Here is a 17,572-nt window from a genome sequence, read left to right on the forward strand (position 1 = left end):
ATAAGCCCAATTCCGATGAATATTGAGGAAGTTATGGCCAATTTACTAAACTGGGCCCGGTTCGAGCTTTATGTACGGCCCAATGATCTAGGGGAGGGCCTAATATGATTTATCATTCCTAATGCAATTAGGAATGGTTTTAGTCCTCTAGATTCTTCTAGAAGGTTCTTTTCATTCCTAATTCAATTAGCATTGATAAATTGACTTTTGTTGACTTTTCAGAGTTTTAATCAAAATCAAATAGCATTTTCGAGGAAATTATATGATTTTATCCTCCAGTACGGCAAACTTATCGGATTTTCGAAAACGCGCTAAAATTAGGCTTGGCGCCTAACCCCAGGCCTTGGCGCCTGGAACCAGGCCTGGCGCTAGCCATTGGCGCCTGGCGCCAGCTAGCCAGGGTTGGTGCCAGCTCTGTTTTTTGTGAGTCAGACTCTGTTTTGTTTAATTTATCTTTTTGGCTAATTTTCTCTATAAATATCGTATTAAAAACTCCGTTTTCATTCACCTACAATCAGTTTTCATTCGCAATCATACGTTCATTCATCATCAATTCTCATCTACACTCATCTACAATCAGTTTTAATTAGCATTCATCAATTCTCTCTCTTTTCTAAACTTTTCCTTTCATACAAAATTACGCATTCACAAGATCTAGAAACACCTAGCCATATTCGAAGTTGCCTTCGCCCTAGACGTGAAAACGTTTAATTTCTGAGGGTTTGGTCCCAAATCTCTATTTCAATTATTTAATTTGATTGTTTGTTTATTATTTTCCTTGAAGTTACTAACGTGTGTATTTTGTTATTAGAAAGAGGTACGAGGCATCAAAGTAAGTACTTTAATGGTTTTTATTGATGTTATGATGTAGACATCATGTTTATATTGTTATTATGATATTCCTAGTATCATGTCTAGGGTAATTTTAATATTAAATATGATTCCTGCGATGCTTCCTATATTCTTCCTAATATTTATGATTGTTAGTATCATGTTAGGATTAAAGATTTGATTTTTATTGCTTAGTGACATGCTAGGGTTTGTTATTAATCTTGTTAGTATCATGCCTAGCATCTTGCTATTTTTATTATGCTTTAACATGATTTATGATTATTTTTATAATTGTTTTGATTATGATTATAATTGTTATAATTTATAATTGTTATTATGAATATTATTATTATTATTATTTTGATGATGATTATTTTATTTTATGATTATTATCATGATTATTTCAATTATAATTTATTCTTATGATGATGATATTTATTGTTATTATAATTATAATTATTGTTATGATTATTATTATGTTGCTTGATGTTTATTTATAATTATTGTTTGATCACGCCTTTTATGCATGTTTAAAGGGAATTTGTACTTGTAATCACGCTTAATAAGATAATTATTAATCTTGTTAGGGTTAATTATGATTATAATTTCAAGTGATCGCAAATAATAGATTTATTTGTGCATTAAATTCACCAACATAGATAAACAGGTTTAGGGTTAATCCTAATGATTGCATGTTAATTAAAAAGCGCACATGAATACGATCAGAATAAAATAGAGGCCTATTATTAGGGCAGGTTCAATCTTTTTTAGGTTGGATTTGTACCTTCATCCCCGAACCCTTATTTGGTTCATGACCTTATGGAGTTGACGATCTCTTGGACCGTTAAGGGGTGTAACCTTCACCTCGTGAACGGTTTACAAGTTCCTTAAAAACTTATTGGCGACTGTTTTGCTCTATCTTCTTCCCTTTTGGACGCCACCGTACTTTAGTGTATGATCACAGTGGGGTTCAAGCTAGTGGGATTAAAGCTTGAAATATATTCCCTACACCTACCCACAGCTACAACTAGTGGCACTTCAAAAGGCTTAGATTAGTAAGGTAGCATAAGCTACTTTCATTCTAAAGGAAACCGAAGAAGCAACCTTTAGTCAATAGGAGCCCATTATCGTGATGAATTTTTTAAACTTTTTATGATTTTCAAGTGTAAATTTAATGCTTATATGTAGCCCTAAGGGGTATAAACAATATTTTCCTTTCTTAATAGGCTACTAGATTAGCCCCGTGCGATGCACAGTTTTAAAATAAGAAATGAATTATAGATTCTTTAGCACATATTAAGATAAAACAACTACTTTCTCTTTACGGAGTAATACTTTCTAATTAAATACGAAAATACAATTTCCAAAAATTCATTTTTTTCATATTATTTTTTAGAATTAATTGAACTATATTATTAACTACTTATAACAACTACTTGTAAATAATAAAATAGCATAATATGCGTAAAAAAAACTTAAAATTTAAATTGAATTTAATTTTCAAAACAATGTTAAATAGGTAGCTTAAAAAGGGAAAAAAAAATGACATCATCCGTACATTTTTGCGGGAAAAAATTAAATAAGAGAGTGACACATAAGTAGTGATGACGTTAGCGGTTGTTACTTTAATAATACAAGCTAAGAGACGCGCACAATGCGTGCGTGTGCAATATAAGTAATCTACCAAGCTCGATTTTTTTTCAACAATATTATCGCATAATTATTTTTTTTTAAAAAAATTATTAGTAGGTTTAAGAATTATTGATAAAATATAATAAAAATTATATACGTTGATGATGTCATTGTAGGCTAAATAATATACTACGTATTCTGATTTTTTTCTTGAAAAATATTTTTTTAAAAAAATAACGGAGGTATTTATTTATTTATTTATTTTAACTAAAGATGGTAGTTTTTTTAAGATAATAGTTACATTTTTTTTACAAAGGATGGTAATTTTTTTAATGAGGAGTATTTTGGGAAAGTAAAATTTATCACCCAAAACCTCCTTTCACTTTATATATATTACTCCATCCGTTTTTAAATACTTGCTCCATTTCTTTTGGACACGCATGTTGATGCTAATCTTTGATCATTTATATCTTTAATTATCAATAAGTATAAATTCTAATAATTGAAAATTAATAATCTATTCCAACAAGTAACAAATGAATAAATCAAGAAATAGAAATGGAACAAGTATTAAAAAACGGAGGGAGTACTATAGATTTATATATTAGGTCTTATAATGAAAAGTATTAAACCATCCAAAAAAAAAAAAAAAAAATTGAACCAAACACCAAATGCATAAACCCTAGTAATATTTTCTCCGACCACCCGACCAGTGGTTTTGTTTTCCTCCTTTTGTCCATCTTTGGTCTTCCAGAGGAGATAACAAATTTAAATTTGCGGTTTAAAGTTTTTTAATTGTAATGGGTTTGTGTTAATTCACTAAATTTAAGCTATTAGGTTCGATTTTTTGACAAAATTTTGATTATTTTGTTTATTCTAATCGAAAAGGGTTGATCAAATTGGAGAAGAATATAAATTTGAGCTTAGATTACAATGGAAGATACCTCCTTCCTATTTGCAGGCCTTAAATTTGACAAAATAAAGTTTGCCAAAGATTTCCAGAAGTTCAAGGTATTCCATTATACTTTTTTTTTTTGTTCTTAATTTTGTTAATATTTGCTCATTATACTTTTTAATGTTCAATTATATTGTATGAAATTGATGGATGAACAACAGTTCAAGGGAATTACTTTATATGGAGTACCAATTTTCCTTATTAATTTATGCTCTGTGTAGTTTTTCATTGCTCATTTAATTGGGTTTTTCTTCAATCTGTGAAATTGATAGGTGAACTGCTGCTCAGATTTGTCTGTGTAGTTTTGACAGAAATTAAGCAGTAGGGAGTAGATTGTAACATGCCTTCAATATTCTACTATTTTTAGTATTTTGTTGGAAAATTTGTCAAGAATAATACAACCTTTCAGCGGTTTTCCATAAATAGAACGACCTTTGAATTATTTCAAAAGCGGTTTTCCATAAATAAAACGAACTTTGGATTATTTCAAAATGGAACGACCTTTGATACACATTTGCCATAAATAGAACGTGACTTGGTGGAACCTGTTTAGAAGGTTACCAGTGACACGTGTCACAATGTCGTTGGTTAATTTTTTTAACAATTTTTTTTTTTAAAATTTAAAATAAAAAATTACTTAAAAACTAAATAAGAAAACTAATTTTTTTTTTAAAAAAAACCCTCCCCCTAGCAGCCACTCAACCGCCATCTGCTCTCCCCCTCTCCACCCCCGGCCGGCGGCCTGATCCCTCTACCTGGCGGCCTGATACACATTTGCCCATCTCCAATCCATTCCTCCCCTAAACCACCACTCGAAAACCTTAAAATTGAGTGGTGGATTTAGGCTCATTGAATTTTCGGGTGGTGGTTCAAGGGGAGTGGATGGGTGGTCGGAGTCGGGATCTGACACCAGGTATAGGCTCTGGCCACCAGCGGGTTAAGGGATGGGGATAGCAGGTGGTGGTGGGTGGCTGCCGGGAAGGGGGAGGGATTTGTTTTTTTTCCATTTTTTTTTTTATATATAATTTAAGTTTTATTTTTTATATCATATTATTAAAAGAAAAATGTTAAAATAAAATAAATAAAGTTTTAACCAATCACAAATGTGACACGTGTCCAAAGTAACCTGTGAAACAAGTTACAGGTTTTTTTGGTCTATTTTCGGCAAATGTATATCAAAGGTCGTTCCATTTTGAAATAATTCAAAGGTCATTCCATTCTTGGAAGACCGCTGAAAGATCGTATTATTTTTGGCAAATTTTTCTATTTTGTTTACACATGATACAAAATCAAATTTAATGAGATACTCACTTGATCTATTGATGGATTGAGAAATGGGAAAACTGCAATAATTCGGAATATCCGATGCAATGGTGATTGCCATTCCATATCTTTGTGTTTTGTTCCTTTCTTATTTTAAATAATTTTTTTTCTCTATAACTAGGGGTATAAAGAAAACAAAGCTTTGGAAGTGGATCTGGATTTTGTTGACGATGCTAAAAATGAAGCAGAAGTAGGAAAAAAGTCCATTAGAAAGAGAAAAAGAAAGGGAACTGGAGGTAACATTTTTGTACGTCAGCTTGGTGATTTGAGTCTTTGATTGAAACCCAAATTTGCTAATTACTTTTGTTGCATTTTTTTAATTGTTTGGTTCAGGATCAGTGGAGGGATTTAGTGTCTTTAATAAGAGTGCCAGTGCAGTTAATGAAACTGAACTAAATGACGAGGAAGAGGAGACGCCTTCTGAAAAGAAGGAATTTTTCCAGCAGCTTCAGGTCTTATTTTGTTCTAATGTTGCTTTCCCGATTCATACAAGCATGCTATTTGATTAGTTCTCAACTCTAATATAATGTTGCCATCTCTAGAGTTTTGCCTAGTGCTACTGCTGACATAACTATGTTAAATATACTTGCTGAACCCTGGTATCAATGTTTCTGTAACTTACAGCGTGATGCACTTCTGCGGAAAGATCATAAAATTCATATTTCTGGGAGTAATGTTCCATCTCCTCTCCAAAGCTTTAAGGAGCTTAGTACTAGGTGAGTATTTGATTTGCAACTTATGAACCACATGTTACTTATTTATGAAAATCTAGTTTCCTGTTTCAGCTCTGATTTTAATTATTTTGTTCATGAATTTCAATGCGTTGTTTGAATTATATAGAACTAATTTTGGAATTATGAATTTTGTCTGCCAGTAAAATTTGATATTCATGTCACTTTGATTTGAATCTTATTTATCATGGGACTGAACCACAAAAATCTGTACACTAGGGCCATTTTCTCGATTCTTGCCACCGTTTTTGGAGTATGTTCATCTATGGTGATGATTATAAGCATCATGTGGTTTTTTCTATTTTCTTTATGCAGCCATGTGCTGCAGTTTTCATGTATCCATTTAAGAATTTTTATTTTGAAGGTCTAAAAGTCGAATCATAGTTACTGAAGGAGTTTCTTTGTGTGAGATCCTCGTGCAAATGTATCTAATTTGCTTCAAAATTTACATCACATTATGGCTGCAGCAAGAAAAAATCTAGGATGCAAAAACCCCAATAAAATTGCAATTGTGAATGATATATTTTCTCCGTTTCATATTAGTTGACACTGGCATGTTTGCCAATGCACGATTTCAGTAATTAATATCTTTAATTATCAATAGGCAGATTATATAATTAGTTAATATTCTAAATAGATGCATTGAGACGTATCATACAACTCTGCATATTTTTCAAAAAATCTCAAAGGAAGTCAAAGTCACCTATTAGTGCTCAAGTAAAAACAAGTCGATTAATAAGGAATGGAAGAAGTATGATTTACCTGTTCATTTTCGCACATTATTGTAAGTTTTGTGTCTGCAATTAAAGCAGAATTCTTGTAATGCATTCTCTTTACCAGGCATGACTGTCATGTTGTTACATTTAGAGCACTCCTACCGATGAAGAACTTTTCCTTGTGAGGAAAAAAAGTTCTTCACCAACTTCTATCTGTGGGGAAAATGTTTTCCTCACAAGTATATCTCATCTCGTGAGGTAAAATGAGTTTCCTCATGAGGTCTCTATTACCCAAATCACCCCTAACCCATATATATTTTTTTTAAAAAATAATAATTAGTGACAACTATTCCATCTACCCAAAGCCACCGTTTAACAGGTTGACTATGAATGACATTCAAACTAACAATTTTGGGTGAAACCCATTATTGAGTGGTTTTGACTTTTTGAGTAGGAGAAATTGAACTTAGGGGTGGCTTATTTTATATTTTTCTACTCAAGGGTGGTAATGGGAATTTGTCCCTCACTTGGATTGGTTTTGGGTTAAACTTTTTAATAAACTGGCCACTTCTCTTTTCAGTTTTCTTTCTTAACCTTTATAGCCTCTTAACCTTTGCCTGACAGGTAAGAAATGTAAAGATAAAAGCAAAACAAAGCAGTAGAGGAAGTGATATTCTAAATTTGGGGTCTAGTTTGAGATTATAACCGTTCTTTGTTTCTTGAATAGATACGGATGCAAACCCTATTTGCTACGAAATTTAGCGGAACTCGGATACAAGGAGCCCACTCCAATTCAAAGGCAGGCTATTCCAGTCCTTCTATCCGTATGCCTTCTTTTCAATCTATCCATGCTGTCATCTTGGTTTCTGTGTCTTCTATTCTTTTGATTCTTGTTACTTTTGTTGATTTTCAGTGTAATCCACTTTTTTGTAAAAAGGAAAACAAAAATTTATGAGTTGCATGCTGTTAACTGAATATTTCTGCAGGGACGTGAATGTTTTGCTTGTGCGCCCACTGGCTCTGGAAAAACTTTGGCATTCATTTGTCCTATATTAATGAAACTTAAGGTATGCCTCCTGTGTTTCATCTCACATATGTGGATAGTATGGTGATTTGTGATAGAAAATAATGTGAATGTCTTCTATTTGAATAAGCAGCATGGGTTAAAAGATCGTGTTCGTGCTGTTGTTCTTTGCCCTACTCGTGAACTAGCAGCTCAGACGGCTAGAGAAAGCAAGAAACTTGCTCAAGGAAAGAACTTTTATATAAAATTAATGACTAAAGAGCTTTCCAGAAGTGCTGATTTCTCAAAAGTGCCTTGTGATATACTTATCTCAACGCCACTTCGCTTAGAATTTGCAATTCGTAAAAGGAAGCTTGATTTAAGCAGGTATGTGTACATTACATTGAAGGCTGATTTTAGATGATCTGGGGATGAGGTATGTATTTGATTGTGAAACTCACGCCTTGCAAGAGGTAGGCTCAGTTCTTTAGAGCTGCTTTGCTCTATTGTAATCTGCTCTGCTGTGCTTAAAAATAATACTTAAAATTGAACTATTATAATAATAATAATTAATTTTAATAATAATAATAAATAATTAATATTTAATAATAATAATAAATAATTAATATTGTATTATAATAATAAATAATTAATATTGAATAATAATAATAATAATAATAATAAATATTTAATAATAATAATTATAATAATAACAATAAATAATTAATATTTAATAATTATAACGTTAATAATAATAGTAATAATAATAATAATAATAATAATAATAAAAATAATAATAATAATAATAATTTGTCAAAAAAAAACCTTTTAAATGCACTGTTTGCAAAAATAACCTTTTAAAAACTATTTTGTAAAAGAAAACCCAAACACATTTAATTTTTGTTGAAGACAATTTGATACCTCTAATTCACCTGATTAACCACTAATTACTTCTAATTACTTTCTAACTATTTAATAATAAAATTAGTTTATAATTAAATAAAAAAAAACACAAACCACAATCTCTACCACCAGCACTCACCCACTCCCTTTCCCCCTCCCCTAGGAGCAGCCCCACCACTGACTAAGCCATCAGAATCATAGCCCCCATCCAAGCCAACCACGAAAACCACCCCACCCACAACCTACTACCAACTACCAGCTAGCCTACTCCCGTCGTCAACCACCACAAGAAACCGCCTCACTCCCATCGCCATCCCACCACAAAAATTCCCACACCCAGAAACATCAACTCGACCACGAATTCTCGAAATACAACATTGTGTTCAAAGAAGGCCGAGAACAATAATCAGAGGTTTCTCTCGAAAGAAGTTGGGGCGGTCAAAGCTTCCGCAAGGGCCCTCCTTTTCCTGTGGAAGGAGGAGATAGAAATTTCAAGGTGAAATTAAAGTCTTGAATTGATAAATTAGGGTTTTTGTGAGATAATTTAAGGAAATTTAGATGGAGAAGCCATTGATAACCATGATTGAGCTAGGAGAGAGAAAGATGAAACTAGGAACTTTTGGAGGAATTGATGAAGAAGAAAGGAGGGGGTAAGGGATGTGGGTCGTCGGGCCTACGGTATGGGTTCATGCCAGCGGCTCAAATGGGGGAGGGGGGTGCTGACAATGATGCACGGGTACGCCGCTGGGTTGCCGTCTCCCGCACCCGAAACGTATTGGGGACGGGTACGCGACGGGGACGGCTAGGATACGTCCCCAATCTGTCCCCATCAAAAGTTGTACGGCAAGTCATTTAGGGGACGGCTAGGGTCATGATCGGAAACGTTTCGGGTATGGGAAATCCCAAATTCTGCCTTACCCAAGAAGCCAGCCCAATTTTTTTTTTAAAAGAAACCCAAATCAAAACAAAACTTACCTCAAAGTCGATTTCCCCCAATTCTCACAAACCCTAAAATTTCGAACTCCTTCATCTTCTTCTTCCCTGTGCGATTTGATTGACGGCGGCGACCGGAGACTCACCTGGAGGCTGCGACAGTCGACGCTTGGTTCAAGGCGGCGCCGGAGACCCACCTTCTTCTTCGCCGGAGACCCACCTGCGAGGCTTCTGACTCTCTTCTTTCTTTCTTCTTACTCTCTTCTTTCTTTCTTCTATAAGTGTTTTGTTTTCTTTTTTAATTGTTTTTATGTGTTGTTGATATTATAGTGAATTATAGTGACATAAATTGAGAATGTCAGTAGGTGATTATTTTTTTTTTATTTTTTTACATTGTGCAGTACCCTATGTTATTGCTGAACATTAAGTGTTTTGTTTTCTTTTTTAATTGTTTTTTTTAATGGATTTATATTTTACTGATTTTTTTTTTGCCGTATCCAAGCCGTACCCGTTTTTTGAAAAAAAAAATTTGCCGTATCCCGTCCCCGTATCCGTATCAGTGCAACCTAGGCTGCTGTCAAGGGAGGGGGAAAAGGAGAGGGAGGGGTGGCTGGATGGCTGGTGGTGGGCAGGTGGGGGTGAGCGCTTTTTTTTAAAATTTTTTTTAAACTAATTTAATTATTAAGTAGTAAAATGTGGATTAAAGGTTAATTAGAAGAGATTAGAGGCTAATTTAGGTGTATTAGTAGGACTAGGTTGTTTTAAGCAAAAAAAAATTAACTTTGGGTTTTCTTTTACGAAAAAGCTTTTAAAAGATTCTTTTTTCACAAAATAGTGCATCTAAAAGATTTTTTTTTTTTTTTTTTTTTTTTTTTTTTTTTTTTTTTACAAATTTGCCTAATAATAATAATTGATTTTTTATAATAAAAATTAATATTGAAAGATAATAACTACGGAGTAATATTTAAAGATAATAATAATTTTTAATTTTATTTAATAATAATAAAAGTAATAATTAAACAATATTTAATAATAGTAATAATATTAATAATAAAAAATAATAGTAATGCTCTGCTTCAATCTGATCTGATGTGCTGAAATCTGCCTGCCAGAAGCTCAAAAGAACACGACCGTACTGTTCCAACCTCACCTAAGACCCCTTGCACTTAGTGCCAAGGTGTCACGGTCCGGGAGTTTGGACCCCGAAACGTGCGGCGCGCTCTAGCCTTTTGGCGGCAAGAACGCTAGCCTTGAGCGGAAGAGGGGCTTGTGAGCACAAAGCAACACAAGCGGGCAATTAAATCAAAGGAGCACTCACGTCTATTTGGGCGACGGAATGCGGGTGGTCGGGGCTTGTGATGGCCGATACTTCAAGGCGGGCACAAGCGGGTCCGAACCACGAGTTCTTAATGCATCAAGTTGGATGGGAGGGGAGCTATTATGCAAGTAAGACACAATATCTATAAAGGTCTAACAACAAACAAGCATAAAAGCAAAGCTACACTTGATAGAAGGCTTAAGATTTCATTAATCATTCACCCTCTATAGAGCTTTAAATGACATACAAAGAGAATCCCTAGTGAACACTGAACTGACAGTAACATAATAATGGGATCTCAAGTTAAGAAAACATAAACTAAACTCTAGGAAAGCATCTAAAGGGAATCTAATACATCAAAAGGAGTTGTATTCTAACACAAGGGCTGACAAGGGAAAATGAGTTGAAAATGTCTAAAAGGACAAAAATACCCAGAATTTATGAACCAAATCAGAGAAACTTTCCTCTGTTAATTGTAATAGTTTTTTAGTTTTTTAAGAATCAGAATAAATTTTAAAGCTCAAAGGAGCCTTTGCACCTAGGTGCACCTAAGTCAATTGCAACAAATGATCAATACAAAAAGGCTTAGTAGATCTAAAGTTTAGTACAAATCCTAGGGAGGGTCCCCTTTGGATACATTCATAAAAAAAAAATTCCCTCGAGGTTGTGGGAAAAAAAAATTCACCCAGACCACCCACATTGGTTTTTGATTGGGCTTTTTGGAATGGAGCCATTATAGTAGTATGATATCCATGTCAGATTGGAGACATAATCATCAGTATTATGAGTTTGGTGCTACATCTATTTTATTTTTTGTATTAAAAAGCATGATATAATTCTAAAGTGGATAAAAAAAAATAAAATAAAACCTCAACCCAAAGGAACAGTCCAACATTATTATATATGTTCGATCAACAAAATAAAAAATTGACTAAAAGAAAAATACAAAAGCAAATATAGTCAAATCAAACCACTAGATCATTACTTAATGAAATGTATTACCAATGCTATCAAATTTAAACAATTAAAGGCTTATCTAGTCTAGTTTACAAAAAGAACCATATTGGTAGAAAAGTTGCTGGGGTGCATTCCTGCATCTGGTTTTCCTAAAGCACTATTTCGTAGTTTGTTTTACTTGCTCTTAATTCACCTGGTAGTTTGTACTGTTGATATATCTATTTGAAATGTTGAACATGGATTTCGATGAAATAAAAATACAAGAATTGTCAATTCTAGGCTTATTTTTAGATTCTGCTAACATCCACAAATGGTTATCTAGACTAAAGAATTTTGCAGACAGTCTTGGATCAATTGATCCCATATGTATGTTGATTGACCTAGATCATTTTCAGAATATTCATTCTTCTTAAATTATGTTTAAAATAATACACCCTCCCAAAAAAATGACCACCCAATTTTCTTTCTGCAGGGTTGAGTTCCTTGTTCTTGATGAATCTGATCAGCTGTTTGAGCTTGGTTTTATGAAGCAGATTGATTTTGTTGTTAAAGCCTGCTCAAATCCCTCAGTGATTAGAATGCTGTTTAGTGCGACTTTACCTGACTCTGTTGAAGAACTAGCACGGACATTGATGCATGATGCTGTGCGGATAATTGTTGGCAGGAAGTAAGTATGAGTTTTTTAGTGGTTTATGTTACACATGTTTCTGTTTCCATTGGAGAAGTATTCTTGATACTCCTGAAAATGAAAACTTGAAGTGAATATTACTATGTAATCTTTTGTGCTTTGTAAAGAAGTAAGGTGACAGCAAAAAAAGCAAGTATAGATCACGTCTTTGGAAAGGTTTGAACTTTGAAGAGTCTTAGTTTAATTCATATCTTTAATGAGATAAGGCTAGTTGAAAAATATTTCTTAAAGACCTTGATTGGTGACATTTTCGAAAATATTATAGTATTATGGAGAAGTACATGAATTAGAATAGTAGTACAAGCTTCTTGTAGAAGCACTAAAATAAAAATTAAAATGGGAGTGAAGTAATAAATAGCTGACTGAAAACCTTTGTAGAAGACCGCAACGGAAGACTTACCTGATTATATGCTCATAAGAAAGGAAAAAGAGGGGTGGGGCGCACTTTGCCTAAGCTCCTGGATTAAAACTATTGTGAGAGGGTCCTTCACTTTAGGGGTCAACTTGATTGGTAAAGTATCAATGAGCTTGCCCTTGTGAGCCTTTGATAAGTGAACCTACCTCGTGTCTTGCACACTCTGCTCTCATTATTTTCTCTTCTGATTATAACATCTGAATGCTTCCTTGTTAATTTGTTTGCATCTAAGTCTTGTTTACTTTTTGTAGCCATTAGTAGAAACATAGAAGTCACATGTGCAAATTTTATTTTACTATTACTAATCTTCATTTTACCTATCTTACTAAGGTTGCCAATCTGTGAACTGAATCATTTTAATCTGCCAACTGAACTCTTTTGTATTGGGTTGTAAAGTATAATTTTGTGTCTTGTAAGGGTTAGACCACTGTATGTTAAAAGCAAAAAGTGATCTCATTAGAGATCTATAAAAGAATGCTTCCTTCCTTCCCCAGTAAATTGAATTCAATGTAGAGGCTCTCCTCCTGCCTCTGACAAAGGACTTTTATCTTTTCTTACAGCTCTTTGGAAACAATAGAAACCAACATATTCGAATTCTCTGAAATATTAATATATTTAGTCTTTTCTGGTGAGTGTTATGTGTATCTGCTTTGCATATTATATATGTTCTTTGAGTGACTTTGGCCTTGAATTCTGTTTTTGTTTTGTTCTGCTTTTCTGTGAATCTTTCCCTTCCTCTTATCTGATATTGTACGCTGTCTAATTTGCCTTTGATGTTTGATTAGGAACACAGCTTCTCCATCAGTAAAGCAAAAGTTAGTTTTTGCTGGAAGTGAAGAAGGAAAATTTCTTGCTTTGCGTCAGATTTTTGCCGAGGTAGGCTTCTAACAAGTGACGTAGTGTTATTGCTGCTGTTAGAAACCCCTTATTGTTCGCTGATATTCTTTCCTTAGTTGGTACTTCCTCCGTTTATAAATAACATGCAACATTTTGACTTTCATGCTTCTCAACATATTGCTTTGTTATATAATGTTTTATTTTTTTTTATTTCTTTTTCATGTATATCAGTAAAAGTTATAAAAATTTAATTTTAATTTAATGGACATGTTGTTCATATTTCCAGTTTAAATATACAAAAAAAGGATGTCTACCTGCTTTATTAAGAAGTAGAATCTATGAGTCACTTGTTGCTAATTTGAATTTGTTATTTTTCATCTTATACTAGAAGCATAGATAATCTCTCTCCATCCTTTATTAGCTGACACACATTTCTCTTAGGGCCATTCCTATTTTGTTGACAGCTTGACACACTTGTACTTCTTTCCTTTAAAGGAATGGTCCCTAATTTTTCGTATTTTCAGTCTCTTGTTATGGGTCCCACTTTTTTCCCAACTTATATGAAAACAATTAAAAATTTGATGCCCGATTCCCATCAACAAAAGTAATGGTCCCCACACCCCACTAACTACAACTAAAAATTACCTCACTGCAAACCTTTACAAATAAAATACCAAAGTCAATAAAAATGCATAGAACTCTGTGCTGGTCAAACTGTGTCAACTAAATAGTAACTGAAGGAGTAATTCTGATTAACTAGAGGTGAATTAAGTTCTAAGTTAATGTAATAGAAATAAATTGTGATTGACTAAGAGATTTTGTCAATGCACTTTAAAAGGATTATTCTTGCTGTAATTTTGGCATGTTGTCAACATTATTGCATTGTTTGTAAATAAAAAGTTAAAATTCATTCTAGTATAAGACTTTTATATTATGATATTTCTATTGTCATTGTAAGCAAGTATGTCATATTACAAAGTGCTTTGGATAAATTTCAAGGTTTTGTTATGTAACGGTACACTCAATATTGCTTGCTTCAGATTCTATATCTAGTTTGCATTCTTTACACCAGTCTGACGGAGGAATGGTACTGATATTTTCTTATTCTAATAGTATCTCTCTATTTCCCCATAAACAGAGTCTGAATCCACCAGTCTTAATCTTTGTGCATAGCATGGAACGTGCTAAAGAGCTTTGTAGAGAGCTGGTGTGTACTGATATCAAAGTGGATGCTATCCATAGTGATTTGCAAGAAGCACAGGTAATGTACTATTCCTTACGGAGTAAGCTGCTTGCTTGCTTCTTTATTTGGTATGAGCATTGTGTACTTCAAACCCTACTTTCTTCATCATTAATGTTACCCTGAGCTTGAAAGACTTTTTTTAATTATTATTTTGGAACATGTGAAACTAGTCTTGTGATTTAGGATTGGGATGAGAACACACATAGGAAGTAAAATCTTTTCCTTGGTGTCTGTTTTTGTTGCTCATAGTGATTTGCAAGAAGCACAGGTAATGTACTATTCCTTACGGAGTAAGCTGCTTGCTTGCTTCTTTATTTGGTATGAGCATTGTGTACTTCAAACCCTACTTTCTTCATCATTAATGTCACCCTGAGCTTGAAAGACTTTTTTTTTAATTATTATTTTGGAACATGTGAAACTAGTCTTGTGATTTAGGATTGGGATGAGAACACACATAGGAAGTAAAATCTTTTCCTTGGTGTCTGTTTTTGTTGCAAGTATATGGAAACAATGGCTAAATACTGAAGAGAATTGCTTATTGCATACAACTGCAATTAGATGAATTATTGAATGAGGTTGAGATATCATGGGGAATTATCAATTAATACTTTTATAGAAAGAAGGTTGAATCTGTTAACGGTGGATGTTGGTTTTAAACGGTCCATTGACATATGTATCAAAGTTCATTATGTATTATATTCTGTCTTGCAGTAATTACTGATATGTCTGCTTCTCCTTTTTCTGGTTGAAACATTTTTTTTGTTGCAAACAATCTTTAAACACTTTTCCATGGATCTTGTGTTTTTTGTTTAATTATGTGCAGCGGGAGAATGCTGTTGATAATTTCAGGGCTGGTAAAACTTGGGTTTTGATTGCCACTGATGTCGTTGCTCGTGGTATGGATTTCAAAGGTCTCAACTGTGTGATTAATTATGATTTTCCAGAGTCAGCTGCTGCTTACATCCATAGAATTGGTATGTTTAAATCTCTCTCACTAAGATATAAGTGCGTTATTTGTGATTGTTGTTTGATTCTGCTCTGTATGCTGAGTCAACATTTTGTGGTTTTATATTTTGGAGAACTGTGCAATGCCCTAATGTTCTTTCTCCAAGAAAAAGATATTCTGAATTTGGTTGAAAAATATGCCCTAATCTTTGATTGTTTGATAAACTCTCAGTGATTGTGCTGTCTTATTTCTGGTTGAAACCACCGGTTAATCGGCTTCTGCTTGCTTTAGATGTTGAGCAATTTGAGGATCTATATGGTGGAACACCTTTTGATCTTAGTCATCACTAGATTTACTACAAATACCTTCTGCTTGATTTTGGTTTCAAGAATCAGTGTAGCAATTAGTCATTTGAACATTTAAGTTTTTTGTTGATTCTCAGGAATGAATATTATTTTAGATGCCTTGGGCATTGGTCACTGATTAATTTTCGTCTGTGATTGTATTAATGCATAGCTGAAAAACAAATTTTTGTGAAGCAATGTCCGTTTAACTCGGATTATCAAGTTAATGTTCTGTAATGTTTCTACTGGTAGATCTGGTCCTGGGAGGCTGGGAGAGATAGTGCAATTAGTCATTTGAACACTTAAGTTTGTTGTTGATTCTCAGGAATGTATACTATATCTTAGATGCCATGGGCATTGATCACTGATAAATTTTTGTCTGTGATTAAACCAATTGAAAAACTATGTGGAAAGCATTTCTGTCTAACTGGGATTTTTAGTTAATGTTCTGTGCTGTTTCTACAGGTCGAGCTGGTAGAGCTGGGAGAGAAGGAGAAGCCATTACCTTTTACACAGAAGTAGATGTACCATATTTGCGCAATTTAGCGAATATTATGTTAGAGTCTGGGAGTGAGGTACCATCTTGGATCATGTCTAAACCTAAAGCCAAATGGAAGAAGCATCGCCCGGTCAGAAATTCTATTTTTTCTGGTCCTGCTGATGGGAAATAGTGGATGGTAATTTAGCAAAAGATGTAGGAAGTCATCATGTAATTTTTATTTTTTGTTACTCTTTTCTCCGGATTCTACACTCCTACTCCAATTTTGTCTAGTAGCTAACATGTTTAGTGTTTCCTATTTATTTTAGGAAATTTTCGGAAATATTAAGAGGTTTGTTTAGCTACATTTGTAACTTTATAAGATGTGCGTAGTTCAAACAATCCCATTTGCATGTCCCCGGTTTACAATATATTTATTGAAAATCGGGGGGCCCTGCACGTGCCACCCATTTACTGTTTTTTTTTTTTAAAAAAAAAAAACTAACAAAACTTGCGGAATTTCATACCTCTAAATAAAAAAAAAAAAAAAGCAGAACAACAATGGAGGAGAGAGAAAGTGAGAAAACACAGAATTCGATCATCAATTGAGGAGAGGGAAAGTGAGAAAACGCACAAATTGGAGAATTCCAAAGAAAGTGAGAACGCACAAATTGCAGAATTCGATCATCAATTGAGGAGAGAGAAAGTGAAAAAGCGTACAAATTGGAGAATTCGATCATCAATTAAGGACAAAGAAAGTGAGCAAACACACAAATTGCAGAATTCGATCATCAATTGAGAGAGAAAGTGAAAAAACGCACAAATTGGAGAATTCGATCATCTATGGAGAATTCGACTTTCGATACCACAAATTGTAGCAATCTCATCCACGAATTGTTACAAAAACAGAGGCAAATTGAAACTGAATTTGAAATCGATTTAAATCGATCGATTATAGAAGAAGAAGAAACTAAGAGTTTTGGAGATGAATTCGTACCAATATTTGACGATAACAATAATCCAAACAATGGAGACGATGCAGAAGAAGCAATTGACAATGCAGAATATCAAGTGGTTCCTGGTAAATCAATTGATTCAAATTCAGAACAAACAACCAAATCAAATGCAGCTTGTAGACACCTAAAAATGTCTCTCCAAAACCAAACCCGATTATGAACAAATTTTCACCGCCACTATTTGTCGGGTTCAGTATTTAATCCCGAGAGTGCTTAAAAAATCGTATTTAATTAAATTCAATTTTTGAATAGTACATGGATCAATCATGATGTTTAGTCAAAGCATAGTTTTTTTTTTTTTTT

General features: G+C 33.6%; 1 protein-coding gene across 1 annotated transcript; it reads left to right on the top strand.

The window, feature by feature from the left end:
- The first annotated feature begins 2,898 nt into the window (after positions 1-2,898).
- LOC110734746 (DEAD-box ATP-dependent RNA helicase 57-like) lies at positions 2,899-16,745 on the top strand. The gene is made up of 12 exons (XM_021914893.1): positions 2,899-3,474; positions 4,863-4,977; positions 5,075-5,193; positions 5,366-5,457; positions 6,916-7,012; positions 7,175-7,255; positions 7,346-7,578; positions 11,775-11,969; positions 13,191-13,281; positions 14,381-14,503; positions 15,309-15,459; positions 16,241-16,745. The coding sequence occupies exons 1-12, from the start codon at positions 3,397-3,399 to the stop codon at positions 16,444-16,446; spliced, it is 1,581 nt and encodes a 526-aa protein (XP_021770585.1). The 5' UTR covers positions 2,899-3,396; the 3' UTR covers positions 16,447-16,745.
- Positions 16,746-17,572: the final 827 nt, after the last annotated feature.

The sequence above is a fragment of the Chenopodium quinoa genome, unplaced genomic scaffold (genome assembly GCF_001683475.1).
Source record: "Chenopodium quinoa cultivar QQ74 unplaced genomic scaffold, ASM168347v1, whole genome shotgun sequence".
Lineage (NCBI taxonomy): Eukaryota > Viridiplantae > Streptophyta > Magnoliopsida > Caryophyllales > Amaranthaceae > Chenopodium > Chenopodium quinoa.

Bases quoted from the DNA above. Each gene is read 5' to 3' on its own strand.
- LOC110734746 (XM_021914893.1), top strand. From the start codon at position 3,397: ATGGAAGATACCTCCTTCCTATTTGCAGGCCTTAAATTTGACAAAATA. The intron at 3,475-4,862 runs GTATTCCATTAT...CTCTATAACTAG, and splicing joins AAGATTTCCAGAAGTTCAAG to GGGTATAAAGAAAACAAAGC. The intron at 7,579-11,774 runs GTATGTGTACAT...TTCTTTCTGCAG, and splicing joins AGGAAGCTTGATTTAAGCAG to GGTTGAGTTCCTTGTTCTTG.